Source organism: Thamnophis elegans, chromosome Z (genome assembly GCF_009769535.1).
Source record: "Thamnophis elegans isolate rThaEle1 chromosome Z, rThaEle1.pri, whole genome shotgun sequence".
Lineage (NCBI taxonomy): Eukaryota > Metazoa > Chordata > Lepidosauria > Squamata > Colubridae > Thamnophis > Thamnophis elegans.
In genome coordinates, this window is record NC_045558.1 from 128096103 (window position 1) to 128118330 (window position 22228).

At 42.6% G+C, this 22228-nt stretch overlaps 1 protein-coding gene across 1 annotated transcript in view; it reads left to right on the plus strand.

The window, feature by feature from the left end:
* The window catches only part of ADCY4 (adenylate cyclase 4), a 57668-nt gene extending 40438 nt beyond the window's left edge, over positions 1-17230 (plus strand). Inside the window, exons 14-19 of the mRNA XM_032236393.1 lie at positions 2350-2508; positions 3604-3750; positions 6677-6784; positions 8649-8763; positions 12040-12164; positions 16408-17230. Coding sequence (XP_032092284.1) covers positions 2350-2508; positions 3604-3750; positions 6677-6784; positions 8649-8763; positions 12040-12164; positions 16408-16560 — 807 coding nt within the window. The 3' untranslated portion in view covers positions 16561-17230. The remainder of the gene's footprint in view (positions 1-2349; positions 2509-3603; positions 3751-6676; positions 6785-8648; positions 8764-12039; positions 12165-16407) is intronic.
* The last annotated feature ends 4998 nt before the right edge of the window (positions 17231-22228 follow it).

The following is a 22228-nucleotide window of genomic DNA, read 5'->3' on the forward strand; positions in this document are numbered from 1 at the left end:
AGGAAGGCAGGAAGGAAACATTCTGGTGTTGTTTCTAGCCTAATCTTATTTCCCTGATTACTGAAACTGCCTCTCTGGTTAAGCCTTATTAAATTGTAACAGCTAAGGCGAAGCGCCCATCGACATGAGCGACGTTGAGTTGACCATGCCCACATGGTCACATGACCTACCCAGCTGGTCATTAGGACAGAGAACCAGTTGTTAAATTATTTGAATCCCACCACTGAGCTTAGGGCTGGGTGACAATATAGAGCCTGCCCCGTTTCTCATCTGTCATCCTTTTTTAAAAAAATCAAATTTTTATTTTTATATTTTTTATACATATCAATGCATCAATGGTGATGTATCTGGGTATCGTACATTTCAATACACATAAACATAATCTTATTACTCCTAAATATTACATTTCATTTCCATTATTTCATATTATTTATATATGCCTTTTACTATCATCCTTCATTTCTAAACCTTCTTTCTGTCTCTTCCATTTTTTCCGCTTCCATTTGGGAGGCCCGGAGAGTGATCCTGGGGGCTGGCGAGGGAAAAAAAACTTCTTTAAAAAATTTACCTCTTCAAAATCTTGGTGCGTCTTGTACTGTACTGCAGTGTGTCTTATATTAATATATTATTCTGATATCTCCAACCCGAAGCTTAGGTGACAATGCTATACATGCGTTGGTCCTACCAGGAAGTTTTCCTCTATGACAGATGAGAAGTGGGGCAGGTTCTGGATTGAACTCACGAAATGCACCTTGGGGAAGTTGGTTTGAGTGAAATTGCAAGGCAAGTTTCCTATCACTCTTTCAAAGTCACCTCTTCACATCCTGCCGCATGCTTTCCTCTTTTGTGGCTTGAGGCTTTGAAAATCTTTGCTCATGTTTGTCCACCAGCATTCAAAAAAGCTATTTCATGTGGCTGTGTGTTTTACAAAAATCTGGTTTTGTTCTCCTTTTTTTTGTGAATGAGGGAGTTTTCACGTAGTCAGTAACTGATTTGATGAAAAATAGAGCACGGTAGGGGAAAAAATGTTCCAGATAATGTAAGAACTAGTTCGTCAAAATATCGAGTTCTTAGAATGGTTTTTCCTGGAACTTAGTTTGGTTCATTATTGAACTCTTTTTCTTTGTAATCACTTTACCATTTAATAAAAACCACAAATTCACCACACTATATACCACACTCACAGTACATGTCGCATCGATATAACCTTATCTTGTTCTGCATGCTTCTGTTGTTGCCCAGTAGGGTCCTGCAGAGCTGGCAGCAGATTCAGACAGTGAGGAGGTTGTGGAGGGACATGGGCCAGTCCTGGAGTCTGGAGAAGGCTCTGATGAGGGCTCTGTGTCCGAGGCAGAGATGGGGCCAGAGCCATATGCCAGTTGTCAGCTGCCTTTAAAGTCAGACATCAGTGAGGCAGAAAAAAAGCTGGAGCCTGTTCCCAGTGTGCGCATGTGCAGAGTTTCCAGATAAAGGGAACAGCTAAAGAAAAGGGGTTGACTTGGGAGTAAGGCCACAGGTGGATGATGAATGTCCCCTCCCAAAGGGAATAAAAGAGGAGCGAAAGTGGAGTGGAGTTTTCAGGAGACAATTTGTTCGCTAGTTGGTTAGTGACTCTCAGAGACTCCTTGCCAAGTTTTGCTGATATCAGCCTGGCAGCTCTCCAAACCAGATAAGTTCTGTGACCTTAAATCCTCCTTTGAAAGACTTTGCTGGATGTAAATGAGCAGAATTCATAGTATATTAATAAAAGGGTTATTTGCCGGCACAAGGAGTTTGTTTCATGCTGTTGGGAAGCTTCAGTCAGAACAATTTCTTCTGAGACATGATCTAGTGGTTGAGGCACCAGGCTAGAAATCTCTGAGTTCTAATCCTGCCTTAGATATGAAAGCCGGCTGTGCGACATTGGGACAATCACTGTCTCTCAGCCCAAACACATCTCACAGGATTGCTGTGTGGACAATAAAAAAATAACAATAGCACTTGGAATTATATACCACTTCACAGTGCTTTTACCATCCTCTCTAAGCGGTTTACAGAGTCAGGATATTGTCCCCAACAATCTGGGTCCTCATTTTACCCACCTAATGTTTATTATTTATTCAATCAAAGGACTGCCAAAAACATTCCCACCAGCACTGACAGGGCAAACCCCTAATATATAAAAATAAAATGAAACTCTAGACCCTTCTAATACTGATGATGTGACCTAGGTTGATAATGAAATGTCTGTGAGAAAACCATCAAGCTCGGAGAGAGCATCAAGAAAACCCAAAATTCAACCTTGGGTTAAAATATTGCTTCGCGAAAGGAAAGATCCTCATTGCAAAACTGAACCTTCTTTTACCTCAGAATGAGTATTACTGCCGCTTAGATTTTCTCTGGAAGAAGAAGTTCAAGAAAGAACGTGAAGAGATTGAAACCATGGAGAACCTCAACCGGGTCCTGTTGGAAAACGTTCTCCCAGCTGATGTAGCCCAGCAGTTCATTCGCCAGAACCGGCGCAATACGGTGAGACCTGAAGGTTGATATTTCACTGATAATCAGAGGTGGTATTCTGCCGGTTCAGACTGGTTTGCCCAAACCAGTAGGGGAAATCCCGGTTGGGCCCATCCATCCCATCTCTATGACTTCCTGTTTAGACATATTTTCAAGCCAAAGTTCCTGCACGAAAGACTGAGTGCATGCGCGGACATTTGTGAACTGGTAGGGAAGGTAAGTGGATACCACTCCTACTCATGATGCCAGAAAGAGAGAACTGAAGCCAAACTATGCTAATGTTACTTATCTAGGTTCTTGACACATTGCCAACACAGGTTGGAAGGGAAGGAAGGAAGATGGCAGGAAGAAAGATTTTGCTCATCTATCAGATTTTTTTTGTGTCTTTCTGGACAACTAATCCACCTAGAGGTTGGCTGCTAAAGTTTGGATCTTGAATTGGGTTACAGAAACAAAGCAGGTTAAAGGTTCCTTCATCTAGGGAACTACATTTGGTGGCCTCTTTTCTGCTGTGGCATCTACATTGTAGAAACTTCTTCCCCAGAGATGAGGTTGGCCTTATCACCCCTGAGCTTTGAAGGTATCTCAAGAATGGCTTATGCTAGCAGGCTTGTAGACATTTGAGGACAGATGAACTCATGAGGGCTTCAGAGACTCTATGGACGCCAGAAATGGGCCTGTTTTTAGAACTTCCAAGAGGCCGGTTTTTCATCCTCCCCCAGCCTCCATACGGGCCCTGTACTTACTTACCTGGCATCCCAAATGGGCTGCAGGGTGACTTCTGAGAAGGGTGGGGTGGGGTGGGCAGGGCCAACCACAGGTGGAATTTGCAGGTTTATCGAACTGGGCAGATCCTTAGTTAGAGGATTGCCTGAACTTATGCAATCCCACAGCAGCCCATCCCTCCCTCCGTCCATCCATCCATCCATCCATCCTCTATTTGCCATGCATCTCCTGAAAAAATGACTCTGGGCAAATTCCAATTTAATCTTTTCCTATCCCTCTGTAGGTGGTAGAGTTTGATGTTTGGAGTTTGATTTTGGGTGTTGAAGTTTAAGGGTTACGGTTTCAGAATCTGGATGACTCTCAGTCTTTCTCTGCCAGCAGGATCTCTATCACCAATCTTATGATTGTGTCTGTGTTCTCTTCGCTTCGATCCCGGACTTCAAAGAATTTTATTCTGAATCCAACGTCAACCATGAGGGACTTGAATGCCTCCGGCTGCTCAACGAGATCATTGCTGACTTTGATGAGGTATGGGAAAATATATGTACAGTAGCTGTTGGTAGATGTGTACAATTATACCTTCTCATTCTTTCTTGTCTCTCTGTGTATATATGTGTGCATGTATACCTACATTGCTTGCACTTAAATATTATACACTTGCAGAATTTTGATACTGCTTTCCAATTATTCCCACAAGCATTCATACTTGTAAAAATTCAATAAAAAGTTTTAAAAAGTCAAAATGAAGAAAACAGATGCACCTTATTTTAGCAGAAATTCCATACAAAATGCAATAAAATATGAAAGATAATCAAAATACAGATGGATGTAGAAAGATGAGATAGATTTATGAACAAGCAAAAGAATATGGTTATTCCATTTCATCCACCAACAAAAAAAACCCCTCTCAATTACATTTTTATTCCAGTTCACATAAAAACTTGTTTGAACGGCTTATACTGAATAGGTTCACTCTTCCTTACACTGGCATCTTCCTCTCGTAAGACAAAAAAAATCATCATAGAGTTATAGTAATTGTGCATAAGGAAAACCATACTTACATGTGCCGTAATATAATCAAAGCCAATAGATCTTGTGACAGCTTTGTTTATTTCTAGGAAATACAATGTTTGAATAAATAAATAATTCATACTCAAGCGACCAAACATCAGCCAATCAAAGCCAGCAGCCAATAATTATTGAAAATACAAGTGGACTACCTTTTGGGTCATCAAAGATCATAGTTATCATTTGGGAGGGACTTAGATCCAAAAGCTGGTTGGAGCTATATAATTTGTGGGCTAGGCTGGAATTTGAAGGGAGGAATTATTGCAATGCTGACAGGGATTCTTTTTATCGTGATATTTTTTGTTTTGGATTTTAACGATAATTTCCAACCAGGGATGGGATTCCACCGGTTTGGACTGGTTTGAGAAAACCGGTAGCTCCGACTATCAGCTGGGAGCGAACCGGTTTGGTCTGACATTGAAGTGGGCCTGCCCGCCCAGCCCTATCCTATATTTCCAGAGTGGCAGAGTGGATTGCTGCACCTCAGCTGTTTTCCTTGGCAGCAGTAATGAGGAAGGTGAATTTTCTGTAAACTGTGCACATGTGCACAGCGAACAGGTTGTTAAACCGGTAGGATCCCACCCCTGTTTCCAACTGTTCCCTGTGCCAAAATGGTGGAAACTATGTTCCAACAGTGTTGATCAAGGGGAGTTCTGAAGATCTCAAAAACACGGCTTTTAATTCCAGGTTAAAATAATAAGATGTAGAATAGTGATGGGATTTGAGGAATCTATAATCTGGAGAAATGTTAGTATAGTGCTAGGTTAGGAAGTAAGCATTAAATAAATCAGTTTATTTAAGTAGGGTATATTACCAGAGGTGGGATTCAGCTGGTTCGGCCTGGTTCAGCCAAACCGGTTACAATACCGGTTACAATACAATACAATACAATACAATAGCACAGTTGGAAGGGACCTTGGAGGTCTTTTAGTCCAACCCCCTGCCTAGGCAGGAAACCCTATACCGTTTCAGACAGATGGCTATCCAACATCTTCTTAAAGACTTCCAGGGTTGGGGCATTGACAACATCTGGAGGCAATTTCTGTTCCACTGATTAATTGTTCTAACTGTCAGGAAACGTCTCTTCAGTTCTAAGTTGCTTCTCTCCTTGATTAGTTTCCACCAATTGCTTCTTGTTCTATCCTCAGGTGCCTTGGAGAATAGTTTGACTTCCTCTTTGTGGCAACCCATGAGATATTGGAACACTGCTACATGTCTCCCTAGTCCTTCTTTTCATTAAACTAGACATACCCAGTTCCTGCAACCATTCTTCATATGTTTTAGTCTCCAGTCCTCTAATCTCTTTGTGGCCCTTCTGTGCACTCTTTCTAGAGTCTCCACATCTTTTTTACATCGTGGCGACCAAAACTGAATGCAGAATTTCGAGTGTGGCCTTACCAAGGCATTATAAAGTGCTACCAACACTTCACGTGATCTTGATTCCATCCCTCTGTTTATGCAGCCCAGAACTGTGTTGGCTTTTTTGGCAGTTGCTGCACACTGCTGGCTCATATTTAAATGGTTGTCCACTAGGACTCCAAGATCCCTCTCACAGTTACTACTGTTGGGCAAGGTACCACCTATACTGTACCTGTGCATTTCGTTTTTGTTGCATAAATGCAGAACCTTACTCTTTTCACCATTGAATTTCATTTTATTAGATAGTGCCCAATGTTCTTGTCAAGATCCTTCTGTATCTTAAGCCTATCTTCTGTGTTGGCTATTCCTACCAGCTTGGTGTCATCTGCAAATTTGATGAGTTCCCTATTTATTCCCTCATCCAAATCATTGATGAAGATGTTGAAGAGTACTGGGCCTAAAACAGAGCCTTGGGGTACTCCACTGCATACTTCCCTCCATGAAGATGCAGTTCCATTGAGGACTACACATTGAGTGCAGTTGGTCAGCCAGTTACGAATAAATAATGCTAACTTTGTGTGCAGTTCAGAGAACTGGCTGATCTACCACTGGCTGGCCCCACCCCTGATATGACTTGTAGAAACCTAATATCACCATGGATGATATCTAGTTGAAGAAACTCTGCAATTGTAAAACTATAATTTGTGGGGTCCTTGGTGCTCTCTGAAGTTGGTGGTTTTCTAGCAGATGCTTCATTACCAAACTAAGCTTATAAATATTAGAAGGGAGTAGGAGTTTGTTGCAATAAATTGTATAACATTCATTATTTCAGTCTCAGAATTGTAAGAAGCATCCATGCCTGGAGATGACCTCGGCCTGATTGTATCGCCATCATACTTCAGACTCATAGTGCATCTGACTAAATATCTTTCAGAGAAAATGCTAAGCTAGATAAATGATTGATATACAAAAATGTCTTAGCATTTGAACTATCGGAATAAACAATTTCCTGTCTTTCTTTTAATAGCTGCTTCTGAAACCGAAATTCAGTGGGGTTGAGAAGATCAAAACCATTGGCAGCACTTACATGGCAGCTACTGGCTTAAACGTGGCAGCTGGCCAGGATAGCCAACAGGTGATGTCTTCATTTAGGATGACTCTACTCATCCTGAATCTTTCAACGGGAATGAGATTTCATGCTCTGTTTCCACATTAGCATATTCACAGGCATAGATTTGGTGCTTATTATTTGCATCTTTTTTTTGTATGAATTATTTGGGAATACAGGATCTTTCAATTTTGGAATGGTTCCATAATTTAGCCCTTCAAGATCCTGGGAAAGTAGGGTATATATGCACTTGAATGGAATATGTATGATAAAGAATCTGTAGAGGTCAGAGGGAATGACTGTGAGGAACAGGAGAAAGAATCATTACCAAAGCAAGGATTAGATAAGAGGTGGATGAGGCCACAGCAAGAATATAGCATCAGGAAACATCCCAGACTGGTACCTCCCTAGGTTCACATGAAGAACCTGAAGATAAAGGGAGGGGAGAAGCTAATTCAAATTTGCAAAACTCTGTCGCTATAGCACCACAAGAAAAGTAGTCCTGGACTTACAACCACTTGTTTAGTGACCAATCAAGCTTTACAATGATTGAAAAAAGTGATTTATGAGCAGTCTCCACATTTATGAGCCTCACAGCACCCCCACATTAATGTGATCAAAATGGGATTCCTTGGCAACCACCGTGTATTTACAATGGTTGTAGGGGCTTAGGAGAGCCGAGGTGGCGCAGTGATTAGAGTGCAGTACTGCAGGCTACTTCAGCTAACTGCTAGCTGCAGTTTGGCAGTTCGAATCCCACCAGGCTCAAGGTTGACTCATCCTTCCATCCTTCCGAGGTGGGTAAAATGAGGACCCAGATTATTTGGAGCAATAAGCTTTGTAAACCGCTTAGAGAGGGCTGTAAAAGCACTATGAAGTGGCATATAAGTGCTATTGCTATTTCTATCATATGACCACCATTTGTGACTTTCCCAACTGGCTTCTGACAAGCAAAGTCAATGGGGAGAGATTAGATTCACTTAATGACTGTGTGATTTACCTAATGATTCACTTAATCATTTTTTGTGGCAAAAAAGGTTTTTAAATCAGGTGTGACTCACTTTACAAGCGACAGCAATGGTTTCCTAGTCTCATCTAACTTGAAGGGCTCTGTTCTGACCCAGGCTTTCCAAGAGCCTGAAGCAAACTCCTTGTCCCAACAAAAAAAACCCTTTTATTAATTTACTGTGAATTCTGCTCATTCACATCCAGAAAAGTTTTTCAAGGGAGGATTTACAGTCACAGACCTTATCTGGCTTGGAGAGCTGCCAGGCCGATATCTGCAAATCTGGCAAGGAGTCTCCAAGAGTCACTAACCAATGAAGCGAACTAATTGTCTCCTGCAAACTCCACTCTTCTTTCGCTCCTCTTTTATTTCCTACGGGAGGGGCCACTCATCATCCACCTGTGGCCTTACTCCCAAGTCAACCCCTGTTCTTTAGCTGTTCCTTTTATCTGGCAACTCAGCACATGCGCACACAGGGAACAAGCTCCAGCTGTTCATCTGCCTCACTGATGTCTGACTCCGGAGGCAGCTGATAACTGGCATATGGCTCTGGCCCCCTCTCTGCCTCCAACACAGAGCCCTCATCAGAGCCTTCCCCAGACTCCAGGACTGGCCCATGTTCCTCCCCAACCTCCTCACTGTCCGAATCTGCTGCCAGCTCACCTGGCCGCTGGCAGGCCACAACAGGCTCACTTTGAGTTTGAGGCAGGAGAATATTAGGAAAACACATCTTTGGTACTTTTGTTACTTGATCAATTTGTGCTAAGCCACTTTCCTCTTAATATTTACCTGTGTGAATCTGTGTCTCTGTTTTGTTTTGTTTTTTTACATTTTCTATCCATTGGCTTGCATTGATACATCCATCTACACGGATAATTTGTGCAGGACATTGAATGGAGCTACACTCACCTGGGAACCATGGTGGAGTTTGCCATGGCATTGGTAGCCAAGTTGGACATTATCAACAAGCATTCGTTCAACTCTTTCAAACTCCGTGTGGGTGAGTGTTAATAAACTGAGCATGAACTAAGAAAATTCCTTCCCGTATAAACATACTTTGGGTATGAATTCACGATACGATGAAAACAGGGCATATATTTTTTGGAGAAAAGGGGAAGCTGGTGTGCAAATCACGTTATTTTTCTTCGGGAGCTGAGTTATGAAAAATGTTGGTACTATTATACAAGTGTGCTCTCAGGTTCAGTGTCAGGTTCCGGTAGGTCGGAAGAAAACACCACAAACACAGTCTCAGTTTGTAGAAATTTTATCCCCCGCTCTGGCATGAACTGACCAACAATGAACACAAAACAAAGCAATGAAATATAGTCAGGGCTATCTGTCCAGTGCTCCCCATCACCTTTAAATGTTCCCGCTGACCCACCTTAGCCCCCCACACACATGTCATCCCCCACACAACACCAGGAAACAAGTCCTGGGCACATGCAGCCACCTCCCAGTTGTCCCTGTATGATTTAGCCGCCCCAGTGCGCATACGGCCACCTCTCAACTGTTCTCGACGATCCCTGTTTGATTTAGCTGCCTCAATGTGCATGCACTTCCCAGCTGTTTCTGCCGTGGTGGCTCAATTGTTCCAGCTGGAGCCAGGTAGGAGTGACAAAAGAAAAGCAGGTCTGTCTCGGTTATGGTCACTCACTCACGTACACACAGGCCAAGAAAATGGCCACACACAAATCACTTTCAGTTGAACACTGAGGCACAAATAGTTCTTTAAAATACATGGAGATCCAGTGAATTTAAAACAACAGCAAACTTTTATTGATTATAAGATATATATTTACCATATTTTTCAGAATGAAAGACACACCTTCCCCCCCCCCCAAAAAAGAGGGTGAAAATCTGGGTGCATCTTATACACGGAATATAGCATTTTTAGCCTCCCGAAAACCCGCCCCTTTCACAAAAATGGACATGCGGAGGGTTTGGGAGGCCTGCAAAATATTCCTTGGGGCTGGGGAGGGCAAAAACAAGCAAAAAACGGCCCGTTTTTTGCTCATTTCATCCCCAGCCTCCAGGAGCACTCGACAAAGCCTCTGCATGCCCCATTTTTTTTTCAAAAAAAGGGTCATTTTTTTGCTCATTTTTGTCCCCCCCCCAGCCCCCAGGAGCACTCTACAAGCCTCCCAAAGCCTATGCATGCCCTGTTGCCCTGTTTCTTTCAAAAAATGTGTGAAAAATGGGGCAGTTTTTGCTTGTTTTTGCCCCCCCCCCCCCCCAGCTCCCAGGAGCACTTTACAGGCCTCTAAAATTCTCTGCATGCCCTATAATGAGGAGTGCAGAGGATTCGGGAGGCTTGCAGAGTGCAAAAACTTTTTTTTTTTTAAAAAAAAAAAAAACCTCTTCAAAATCTTGGTGAGTCTTATACTCCGGTGTGTCTTATAGTCTGAAAAATACAGTACGTCATCTTACACACTCTCTTTCATTCACACTTATCCAATGTCTACAACTAGGCTACCAGAGCACTAGCCAGAGGGACGGAAGCTGCCAAGCCTGGGTGTCAGACCTGGAAGCCATCTTTTACACTGGGCCTTTCATTGGGGGGTGTTACTTGGAACCCTAACAGTGGGATCCAAACATGACTCAAAGAGTGGGCAGGCTCCAGAACCCCTTTTACCCCTACAAAGGTCTTGCTTTGTTTGTGGGGAGGGGCTCAACTCTTTTGTTGGTGAGACTTGAAGAGGGGTCTTGCCATATGCTCAGGCCCAACTTTTTGTCTCCTTAATGACTTGCATCCTTTATCTGAGGGAGCTTTTCCTGGCTTTTCTCCAGCCTGCTTATATGCCTTCACCACTTTTAAGCATGGTGATTTCAGCCTAAGTCTCACCAACTGGTTTTTGAATTTTTAGAGTGAAAACTTTTTTTAAAAAAAGTGCTTATGTTACAATTGAACAAATTATGTTTTAAAATTTTACATGGTGCTGTAGAGCAGCGGTATCAAACTCAAGGTCCGTGGAGACGGCCTAGAAACAGTAAAGGAATAGAATAGAATAGAATAGAATAGAATAGAATAGAATAGAATAGAATTCTTTATTGGCCAAGTGTGATTGAACACACAAGGAATTTGTCTTTGGTGCATATGCTCTCAGTGTACATAAGAAAAATAGAATGCATTCATCAAAAATCATAAGATACAATACTTAGAGATAGTCATAGGTTACTAATAAGCAATCAAGTTATATTAGGAAACAAATAAAACAACATAAATTGTAAAGATACAAGCAATATGGTTATAGTCATAAGTGGAAAGAGATAGTTACTAGGAAGAAAGAAAAGAATAATAGTAATACAGTCTTAGTAGATAATTCGACAGTGGTGTGGGGATTAGCTGTTTAGCAAAGTGATGGCATTCACATAAAAACTGTCCTTGTGTCTAATAGTTCTGGTGTACAGTGCTCTATAGCGTCGTTTTGAGGGTAGAAGTTGAAACAATTTATGTCCAAGATGTGAGGGATATGACCAGTCCATGGTGCCTCTGCCAGCAAAAATGGAGCTTGGAGGGGCCACACACAGCCCCCCCCCCCCCGAGCTGTAATTTTGCTGTCAGAAGGCTGCAGGAGGCTGTTGTGGCTGAAAACTGGGCACGGGGGGGGGGATACACCCCAGCTCCATTTTCTCTGGAAGAGAGCTAGCAAAACAAACTAAAAAGGGAACAAAAGGAGAAATGTTTTCCTTTTTCCATTTGAGCATGCAACAAGGAACAGGAAAGGAGAAAGGGAAAGAGGAAAGACAAAGAAAAGAAAGATGGGAAGACAGCAAGGAAGGAAAAATAAGGAAAGAGGGGAAGGAAGAAGGAAGGAGAAGGAAGATAAAAGGAAGGAAGGAAGATTATAAGAGTGAGGGGGGTCTCAGGGAAATCCTGCCTTAGCACTTGACCACCACAGGTACCCCTGACATGAATGACATCAAGCTGGCCCCACCCATCACTCATGCCGCACCCACCCCTGGCCATGCCCACCCCGGTTCTATGAGGCCAAGCAGAACCCTGATGCGGCCCTCAACTAAATCGAGTTTGACACCCCTGCTATAGAGAAACCTCTTCCTCAAAACCTAGAAAAGGCACAAAGGCTAGGTTTTTGGATCAGAGTTTGGACTGTTGATGTACACTCGCTTTAGGAAATGGAGCAATGAAGGAGATAGCAACACAAATGTGAGAAGCGAATTGATTATGAAGAGCTGGTACGAACTTTTGATCTAACACGACTTATACCCTTGCTTGATTCAATAGATGACCACTGTTAAACTCTGGAAACTTTTGCAGGTATCAACCATGGACCTGTTGTGGCTGGTGTCATTGGAGCTCAGAAACCCCAATATGATATTTGGGGAAACACTGTGAATGTAGCCAGTCGAATGGAGAGCACAGGAGTTCTGGGGAAGATACAGGTAGATACAAAACCTTTCTGTGATTTCTCTTTTCTGTGTTTTGGGTCTTAGAACTCCTGATTCTATCTTTGCAACCATTCAACAGATTTAGATGAAATAAGCCTATAGTAAATATAACAGGAGTCGGAAGAGCCGAGGTGGCACAGTGGTTAGGGTGCAGTACTGCAGGCCACTTTAGCTGACTGTTATCTGCAGTTCAGCGGTTCTAATCTCACTGGCTCAGGGTTGACTCAGCCTTCCATCCTTCCGAGGTGGGTGAAATGAGGACCCAGACTGTGGGGGCGATATGCTGACTCTGTAAACCGCTTAGAGAGGGCTGAAAGCCCCATGAAGCGGTATATAAGTCTAACTGCTATTGCTATTGCTATTGCTAAGTTCCTGAAAGGAACATCTACCATGGTTCTTCCTTCTAATAAGATAAAGGTAAAAGTTCTCCTTCATATGTGTGCTAGTCATTTTCGGCTCTAGGGGCGCAGAGTCCCTTTCTGTTTCTAAGCCAAACAGCCAGCGCTGTCCGAAGACATCTCCATGGTCATGTGGCTGCCATGATTAAAGGCCAAAGATGCACAGAGCATTGTTACCTTCCCATCAAAGGTGGTCCCTATTTTTCTACTTGCATTTTTACGTGCTTTCGAACTGCTAGGTTTGCAGAAGCTGGGACAAGAAACGGGAACTCACTCCATTATGAAGCGCTAAGGATTCGAACCACTGAACTGCCGGCTTTCTGATCAACAAGCTCAGCATCTTAGACACTGAGCCACTGTGTCCCTTTTTCATCCTAATAGTAATATGGAAAGGAAGCATCCTTTCCTTTGTTCCTGGAATTCATGGATCAAAGGAAGGGAGATGAAGATCTACATATGTTTATCCCAAAAACCTCTGGCTGAATTCTGCTGGAGACAGGCTGCCAAGCTATTGAAAATGTCTACCTCTGTCAGTGAAATGGTGATAGGAAAATGATCTTGTTTTTATCCTTATTGCACAGGGAGGTGTACAATGCAGTTGTACTTTTGGTTCAAGGTTTTTGAGCTGAATGCCAATAGATTACAGGAACATAGTGCATGTTCACATTGTGGCTGATTGCATCAAGGTCGACCACGCCACTAGAGTAGGAGAGAAAATAATCTATGCCTGACGTGCTTATGAAGCGTCACCCACCCACCTGGAATCACACATCAAGGACTGGAGTAGCGTGGCCTGTTTCTTGGCCTTGTTTGTGGCCTTCATTCATGTGGGCTGCAGCTTGGCAAATCAGAACTGCGTCAATTCCTTGCCATCATTTGATATTCTACACAATAACCTAGACAAGAGGTCTCCAAACTTGGCAACTACTGGATGAGGAATTCTGGGAGATGACGTCCACAATTCTTAAAGTTGCCAGATTGGGAGGCCCCTGAGCTACACTTACTATAGTCAGGAGGCATATGCGTACGGACTAACAGTTGTTTACTATCCACATGCTTGCAAGTGATAAGAGTATATGCAAATATGATACCACAAAATGGACCACTTTTTGATTCAGATAAGAAAAACATAATTGAGAAAGTACCCCCTCCCCAACTAAAAAAACCCCAGATACATCTTCTGTGGAATCAATCCATGCTTTGTTTCCTGTCTTCTGCAGGAAAGTTAAAAGAATGACCTTGTCTGAAATGCATTAGAATGATTATTAGTAATTGTACCACGTTTCCCTGAAAATAAGACAGGGTCTTGACCCCTGAAATAAGCACTTGGCCTCAGGGAGGTCTTATTATTTTTGAGGTGCAGGAGGCAGCGAACGTGGTCACCTCGCGGCTGCTGCCGTGTTGCAATATTTTTGGGGAGGGCTTATTTTAGTGCATATGCTGAAAAGCCAGATTGGATTTATTATCCGGGGAAGTCTTATTTTCAGGGAAACAGGTGGTTCACCAACAATACTGCGAAGTCCTTATCCACGCCGACATAAGCGCGAAGGGCTAATCCACGCCGTCGGAAGCGCTAAATGAAATGCCGACATAAGCGCGGAGGGCAAATCCGTGCCTTCCAAAGTGATCAGCAAAATGCAACCCTAAACCTAACCCTAAACCAAACCCCTAAACCTAACCCTAAACCTAACCCTAACCCCTAAACCTAACCCTAAACCTAAACCTAAACCTAACTCTAACCCTAAACCTAAACCTAACCCTAACCCCTAAACTTAAACCTAAACCTAACCCTAAACCTAACCCTAACCCTAACCCCTAAACCTAAACCTAAACCTAACTTTTATTTACATTTCACTGTTTCAAAACATTCAAAATACAAAAACCTTTCTTCCTTCGCGCTTTCGGCGTCGCGCTGATATCGACGCGGTAATGTGGGTGCGCTAATGATGACGCATACCTGTCGGCACTTATTTGTCGCCGCTATTTTGACGAGCGTGGTTTTGTTGGGCCACGGAAACAGGCTACCAGTCTATCTAACACCTCCAAGTTCATTGCTTCCCTTTTGCCTTTTTTATTCAATTCTAATTTAAACCAACGACAATATATTTAATACCTTTCTCTCTCTCTCTCTCTCTCTCTCTCTCTTTGGTTGTCTTTGAAACCACAGTACAACCATAATCAAAAGGAGCAAAATCTCTAGAGATATATTAAGCTCCCGAGATGATTTTCCATTTTCATTCTATCTTTAAACAATTGTGCTGCTGAAATTCAGCAGGGCGGGATCAGAAGGAGTTTTAGGGACTGCAGAAAGAGGAAGCAACTATTCCATTTATGGCACTGAGGCTGTAATTATTTACCTTGTTTCACCCCACCATAACAAATCCATTTAATGTCTACATTAGTTTTACTTGCTTAATCTAGTTGAAACCAATCCAGGGGTGGGATTCAAAACTTCTTAGCAACCAGTTCTCTGCCCGGCTGCTTGGCCATGGTGGGCTTGGCCTACTTGGCCTCCTGCACCCTGCTGAGGTGGGGGGGGGCTTTTCAATCTCCCCAGGCTCTAAAGGCCTTCCTTGAGCCTTCAGGAGGGTGAAAATGGCCTCCCCCCCCAGCTCCGGAGGCCCTCTGGAGGCTGTAAACTGGCCCGTTTCTGGACTTTTGGAACTTCTGGGAGGCCCATTTTTCACCCTCCCAGAGCCTCTGCATGGGCCCTGCATTTACCTGGCATCCAAAATGGGCTGCATGGAGACTCCTGGGAAACTCATGGGCAGGGCCAGCCAGTCCTTAAAACTACCAGTTCAGCAAACCAGATGTAAAATTAGCATCCAGTTCACTCGAACCGGTCCGAAACAGCTGAATCTCACCCCTGAACCAACCTGACTAAGAAGACAGCTATGTAGATAGCTTGCTGAACCTGCTTTCATTTTTCTGTGGTGGCATTTTGCCTGAAAATCTATGAAGATTTTCAATTATCCAGGTCATGATTGTCCTGGATGCTTCCCCCCCCCGCCCCTCCTCCCCAAAAAGGTAACTGGACTTTCTTTTTGTTGCTGTTGTTGTTTTCTTGAAAACATTTCACTTCTCATCCAAGAAGCAAAATGTTTTCAACGAAAAGCAAAGCAAAATAAGAAAATCCTGTTGCTTTTGAAGTCTTTGGGATTCTAGCTGAAACTTTTGACATGTTCTCGGGCCAAATAAAATCTAAAGTATCTTCTCCTATTAATAAAATGTTATACCATTCATTTGGAAAGGCACAGTAATAAATAATTTAAAACTGGCAAATGAGAGGACAAAAATAACTGTATAGCTGTATCTAAAAAGGTTAAATCGTGGCAACTAGGCCAAAGTTTAATATACTGATTCATTTCATTACTCATCCAAGTAACTTCTTCAGTCAGAATGAAAAAAAATATGAAGTTAGGCAGAGTCAAAGAGTCACTGGAATGTACTAACTCGATGTGTGTCAAACTTGATTTCATTGAGGTCAAAAAGAATCTTGATGCAGCCCTCAATGAAATCGAATTTGACGCACATCAAGTTAGTACATTCCAGTGACTCTTTGACTCTGCCTAACTTAGTATTTGTGGATGTGGCCAGGGTGGGTGCGGCCAGCTCAACATCATTCATGTCGGGGGTGCCTGTGGTGGCTGCGACAGCCTTCTGCCGCCCTATGCCAGTAAAAACCAAATTTGGGAGGGCCACACCCTCCTGTACTATCTCTTCCCATACCAACTGCAGGAGTTTTTCCCCCCAAACGTATTGCTAATGTAAATGAAGACTCATTCGTCTAGCTGTGGTTATATCACCCACCTTTACATTCTCCTTCTTTCTCCTCCTAGGTCACAGAAGAGACGGCTAAAGCTTTGGAGACATTAGGCTACACTTGCTCCCTTCGTGGAGTTATCAAGGTCAAGGGCAAAGGTGAACTAAGAACTTACTTTGTCTGCACAGAAACAGCTCGTTCTTGCTCCCAAGCACCAATGTTGAGCTAAATATCATGAAATGAGACTCTTGAGGGTTGGAATTCTTGATGAATTCCTCTGGGTAGTTGGGGGACAGCAAGTGTCATATTTAAACAGACCTTTTTGGTTCTGCCGGAAGAGGCACCTACCATGAGAATTGGGAGAGACAGAGTCCAAGGAAGTCCCATTTTGTCTTCTATGAGGAAACCTCCAGCTCCATCACCACAGCAAGCCAATGTTTGACTGTAATTGCAAGTGAGCAGATGTGGGCCACTAAGAACATTGGGTGATCCTCTTGAGAAGACAAGTTAGATCTTTATCCTGATCCAACAAAAGAAAGCTGCAATTCTCCAGTCCACCTGGAGGCAATGGATCCTCCTTTGAAGACCTTCAGTGTTCTACATGTTTGCTAATCTGCAGTGTTTGATGATGGCTTGTTCACAAACTTCTTTCAATCTGATCTGTACTGGTATTACCAATCCATAACCATCATGCCCAGAAGACCTTTAAACTCAACCCACTCTCAAACAAAATTGAGGATTGGCTTCATAGAGCCTTTGAAGATTGAATACATGACATGGGTGTTGTTATGGGTTGTGCAGATATCTCAACAGGCAGATGACATTTGTTCTGACCGAGGCTTCCCAAGAGCATGAAGCAAACTCCTTGTCCCAACAAAAAACCCTTTTATTAATTTACTGTGAATTCTGCTCATTCACATCCAGCAAAGTCTTTCGAGGGAGGATTTACAGTCACAGACCTTATCTGGCTTGGATATCTGACAGGCCAATACCTGCAGAATTTGGCAAGGAGTCTCGGAGAGTCACGAACCAATTAAGCGAACTAATTGTCTCCTGCAACCTCCACTCCACTTTCGCTCTTCTTTTATTTTCTCTGGGAGGGGCCATTCATCGTCTACCTGTGGCCTTACTCCCAAGTCAACCCAAATTCTTTAACTGTTCCCTTCATCTGGCAACTATGTGCATGCACACACTGGAAATAGGCTCCAGCTGTTCGTCTGCCTCACTGATGTCTGACTCTGAAGGCAGCTAATAGCTGGCATAAGCTCTGGCCCCTTCTCTGCCTCTCACATAGAGGCCTCATCAGAGCCTTCCCCAGACTCCAGGAGTGGCCTACGTTCCTCTCTGAATCTGCTGCCAGCTCTGCTGGTGGGCCACAACAACATATAAGGATAATTTGAGAATGAGAGCAGTAGAGAAGTTATTATTCTACGGGCATAACGGGGGTATTCTCTTTTTGCTTAGAGCTGGTTGGGTATTGACTCAGATATATCTGATGGAAGTAGATTAACAACAGAAAATGCTACCGTTTCCTGCCTTTGTTTCTAGGTCAACTTCCTGCTTTGTGCCCCAGCAACACTTCTTCTTTCTTTTGTGGTTTGTGTGTTTTGCAATGCTCACATATGTTTGCCAAGTTTAAAAGCAGGTTTGTGTGGTTAAAATGAGCTTAACAACTAAGGGGATCTCCTTGCTCTCCCCCTTTTTTTTCTTTTCCTTCCTTTTTTCAGAGTAAAAGAATAAAAGGGACCTTGGAGATCTTCTAATCCAAAAAAAAAAAAACCACACACAGCTCAGGCAGGGAACTATTTAAGTTTCTTCTTAAAAACTTCCAGTGTTGGAACACCTACAGCTTCTGGAGGCAAGTCAATCCACTGAGTAATTGTTATAACCTTCAGAAAATTTCTCCTTGGTTCTCTCCTTGATTAGTTTCCATCCATTGCTTCTTGGACTGCCTTCAGGTTCGTGGGAGAATGGATTGACTCGTTCTTCTTTGTGGCAGCCTCTAAAATATTGGAACACTGATGTTTTCACCCCTCCCTCCCTTCCTTTCTGCCTGCCCGCCTGCTTCTCCCTCCCTCCCTCTTTCTCTTTTCTCAGTCACTTCATCCATCGAAATCAATGTACAGTGGAAGGAGATGGCAAATGTGTTTTAAACAATTGCAGCATAAACTTTACACACACACAAAAACACACACACACACAAACACACACAGTGAACTTATGGCACGGGATTTAAAGCAGGAATGGAAAATCCATGACCTTCCAGAGGCTAGTCTACTACTTTCAGCATTCCTTAGCTAATGGTAAAAGGAAAACCTAGTGGACAACCATTTAAATAGGAGCCAGCAGTGGGCAGCGGCTGCCAAAAAAGCCAACACAGTTCTAGGCTACATAAACAGAGAGATAGAATCAAGATCACGTGAAGTGTTAATACCACTTTATAATGCCACACTTGGAATACTGCATTCAGTTTTGGTCACCACAATGTAGAAAAGATGTGGAGACTCTAGAAAGAGTGCAGAGAAGAGCAACAAAGATGATTAGGGGACTGGAGGCTAAAACATATGAAGAACTGGGTATGTCTAGTTTAATGAAAAGAAGGACTAGGGGAGACATGATAGCAGTGTTCCAATACCTCATGGTCTGCCACAAAGAGGAACAGTGGAACAGCTTGCTAAAGAAGTTGTGAATGCCCCAATACTGGAAGTCTTTAAGAAGATGTTGGATAGCCATTTGTCTGAAACGGTATAGGGTTTCCTGCCTATGAAGGGGGTTGGACTAGAAGACCTCCAAGGTCCCTTCCAACTCTACTATTGTATTGTATTAAAAATATTGCCAGGCTGTTGAAAAATGCAAGTAAAAAAATAGGAACCAGCTTTTGTGGGAAGGTAACAGCGTTCTGTGTGCCTTTGGTGTTTAGTCATGCCAGCCACATGACCACAGAGACGTCTTCAGACAGCGCTGGCTCTTCAGCTTTGAAACAGAGATGAGCACTGCCCCCTGGAGTCAGGAACGTGGAGTCAGGAACGACAAGCACATATGTGCAAGGGGAGCCTTGATCTTTACCTGCCCTGAATACAACACAAGCAACTTCTCCCTGAAATCTCCTTAGCTGAGATTTCCAGTCATTTGCAATGAGTAAAAGCAAAAAAAAAAAACAACAACAACAAATACTTGAAATCTATGGTAAGTTTTCCAGGAATTGTGTTATGCAGTGTCCTTTACTGATGTATAAGGAGGCCTTGCCAGGAAAAAAACGTCTCTCTATTCCAGTTCTGAGAGCCCCCCCAACCCTCACTCTGTCTGTGTGTGCGCATGTCTTTCTCTTTCTGTGTGTGTGTCCTTTACAACCAAAGCTGGCATATTTAAATTCTTGCAAAAAATAAACAGTGTTATCTATTTTATTTCTACCTTTTTAGTTGTCCAAGGATTTATTTAATTGGTTTTGTGCTGCCTCTTTTCTGTAAACATTTGCAGGGTTGCAGGCCTTTCTCCTAAGAACTGCAGTTCTTGGCCAGGGGAGTATAAAAGCTTTGTTTTTACCAGAAAAAGAAAACCTCCCTTAAATGCTGCCTTAAAGAGATACAGATGAGTTATATATGGACCTGAAGGATGCCAAATGAAACACATAATTTATTTATGCTCACAGCGACTCTAGGCAGCTGACAAGCAATAAAAACACAGCATAGAAAATGAAAATAACAAAACAATAAACCTGGGTGACAACACAGTCAAATGAGCCATTTGATGGACTCCATCTCATTCGGGGTTCCCCACTTCTACAGGTGCCGAGAGCCAAGGTGGCGCAGTGGTTAGAGTGCAGTACTGCAGCCACTTCAGCTGACTGTTATCTGCAGTTCGGCTGTTCAAATCTCACCGGCTCAGGGTTGACTCAGCCTTCCATCCTTCCGAGGTGGGTAAAATGAGGACCCAGACTGTAGGGGCGATATGCCAACTCTGTAAACCGCTTAGAGAGGGCTGAAAGCCCTATGAAGTGGTATATAAGTCTAACTGCTATTGCTATTGCTATAGGTGCTAATCAGACAGGTTCAGACAGGTTCAAGCAAACCAGTAGCGGAAATCACGGTTGGGCCCGCCCACTCGCCCACCCACCCTGGCTCTGTGCTGTCCTATTTAAGTACGTTTACGGTGCATGCATGGAAGATGCATGTGCAAGCAAAGCGCATTGCATGGAACAGGGGTTGGTTCCTACCAGTAGGGTACGGTTTGGCCAAATAGGTAGTAACTTTGGTGGACATGTGACTGTACTGGTTCTATTGGTGGTGTTGTAGTTGCCGCCACCTTGTTTTTGGCTCCTGTGCATGTGCAGAAGCAATTTTTCACTACTGGGCATGCACGCATTGTGCGCCTCAAGAGCGCACATGCGCAAAGTGCATCTCTGAGCGAACCAGCAGTAAAAAAAAAAAAATCTGGAACCCACCTCTGGCACAGAAGGGGTGCATGTGCCCACAAACTGGTGGTAACAAAATGTGAAACCCACTGCTGTCCAGGTCCACTTCTGGAAAACCAACTCTGCAGGTCTTTACGAAAGAGTGTCAAAGTGGAGGCCAATCTAATTTCTTTCCTTACAAAGTTTTTTATTTTTTCATTTTCATAACAAATGATCACGTGTATACTATTACATAATCAAGATCATATTATATTGTTAAATGTTTACATCAATTCATCTTACCATCAACTCCCAAAAACGATTCTTGGCTCTTCTGCTCTCCATACACCGGATTTCTACCCTATCCATCACTTTCTTCTCCCTCTCTCCTCCTCCTCCCCTAAATCCTTTCTTCCCTCTGTCATCCTTCTCTACTTCCCCTTCCTCTCTCCTTCTCCTCTCTCCCTTTTCCACCCCTTCTTCCCCTCTCTTCCCCTGCCCTCTCTCCTATCCCTCTCGTCTTCCCTTACCTCTCTCCTCTACTTCACACTCTTCATCCCATTTACTTGGTGTATTTCAGCCTCTGATCAAGCTCCGTTTTATGTTGATGGTATTTATAATTCCATTTCAATATACATATTTAATTTTAACATACATCTTCCTCCTTTTTTAAAAGAAAAAAAGTATACATATATAATAATGGTATTCTTAAGCATCCCCTCCCCCACCTATTTTTGGCTAAGATGTAGACCTGGTTATGATTCCTAGCTATTCTCATCATTATATTTATATAGTTATGCATCCTTACATGCCCCAAATTTGTAATACTGTCTTTATAATCTCAATAATTTTCCATTATAAGTATATTTCATGTTCCCTCTCCATTTTTCCATATCTTAACTTTGCTTACCCTTAATTGTCTTTAAATAACAATCCTTACTGTTCATTACAATTTCACTAATCTACTATATAGAATAACACATCTCACTTTGTTCATCATCTTAAGAGTTCTATAATATTTAACCTATACTTAATTGTCCTTTCATTGTCATATTCAATCAATTAGCAACTCAGTTTAATTATCATGTATAAAAGTGACACATACCTCTATTTTACATTCTCCATATAAGAGTTTCACATTTGTCCACATTCCACATATTTTGACCTTTATTTAATTATCTTTCCATTATCATATTCAATCAGTTAACAACTCACTTTTATTATCATATATAGGAGTAAACTACGTATCTCAGCCTTATATTTCCCTTATAACAATTTCTAATTGTCTGATTTTTTTCCTAGTAAGTCTTTTGTCCCATTTCTCTATTCCTATCTTCTCTCTCTTTTTTTGCTTTGGCATTCAATTTTCCACAAGTCACTGTCAAACCCAGTGAAATCTTTTATATTTCCCCTTGTTGAGGCATTACTCTCCTCCTTCAGTTTTCCCTATGCCACTGTCAAACCCAATGAAGTTTTTTGTCTGCTTTTTATTTTCCACCATTTCTAC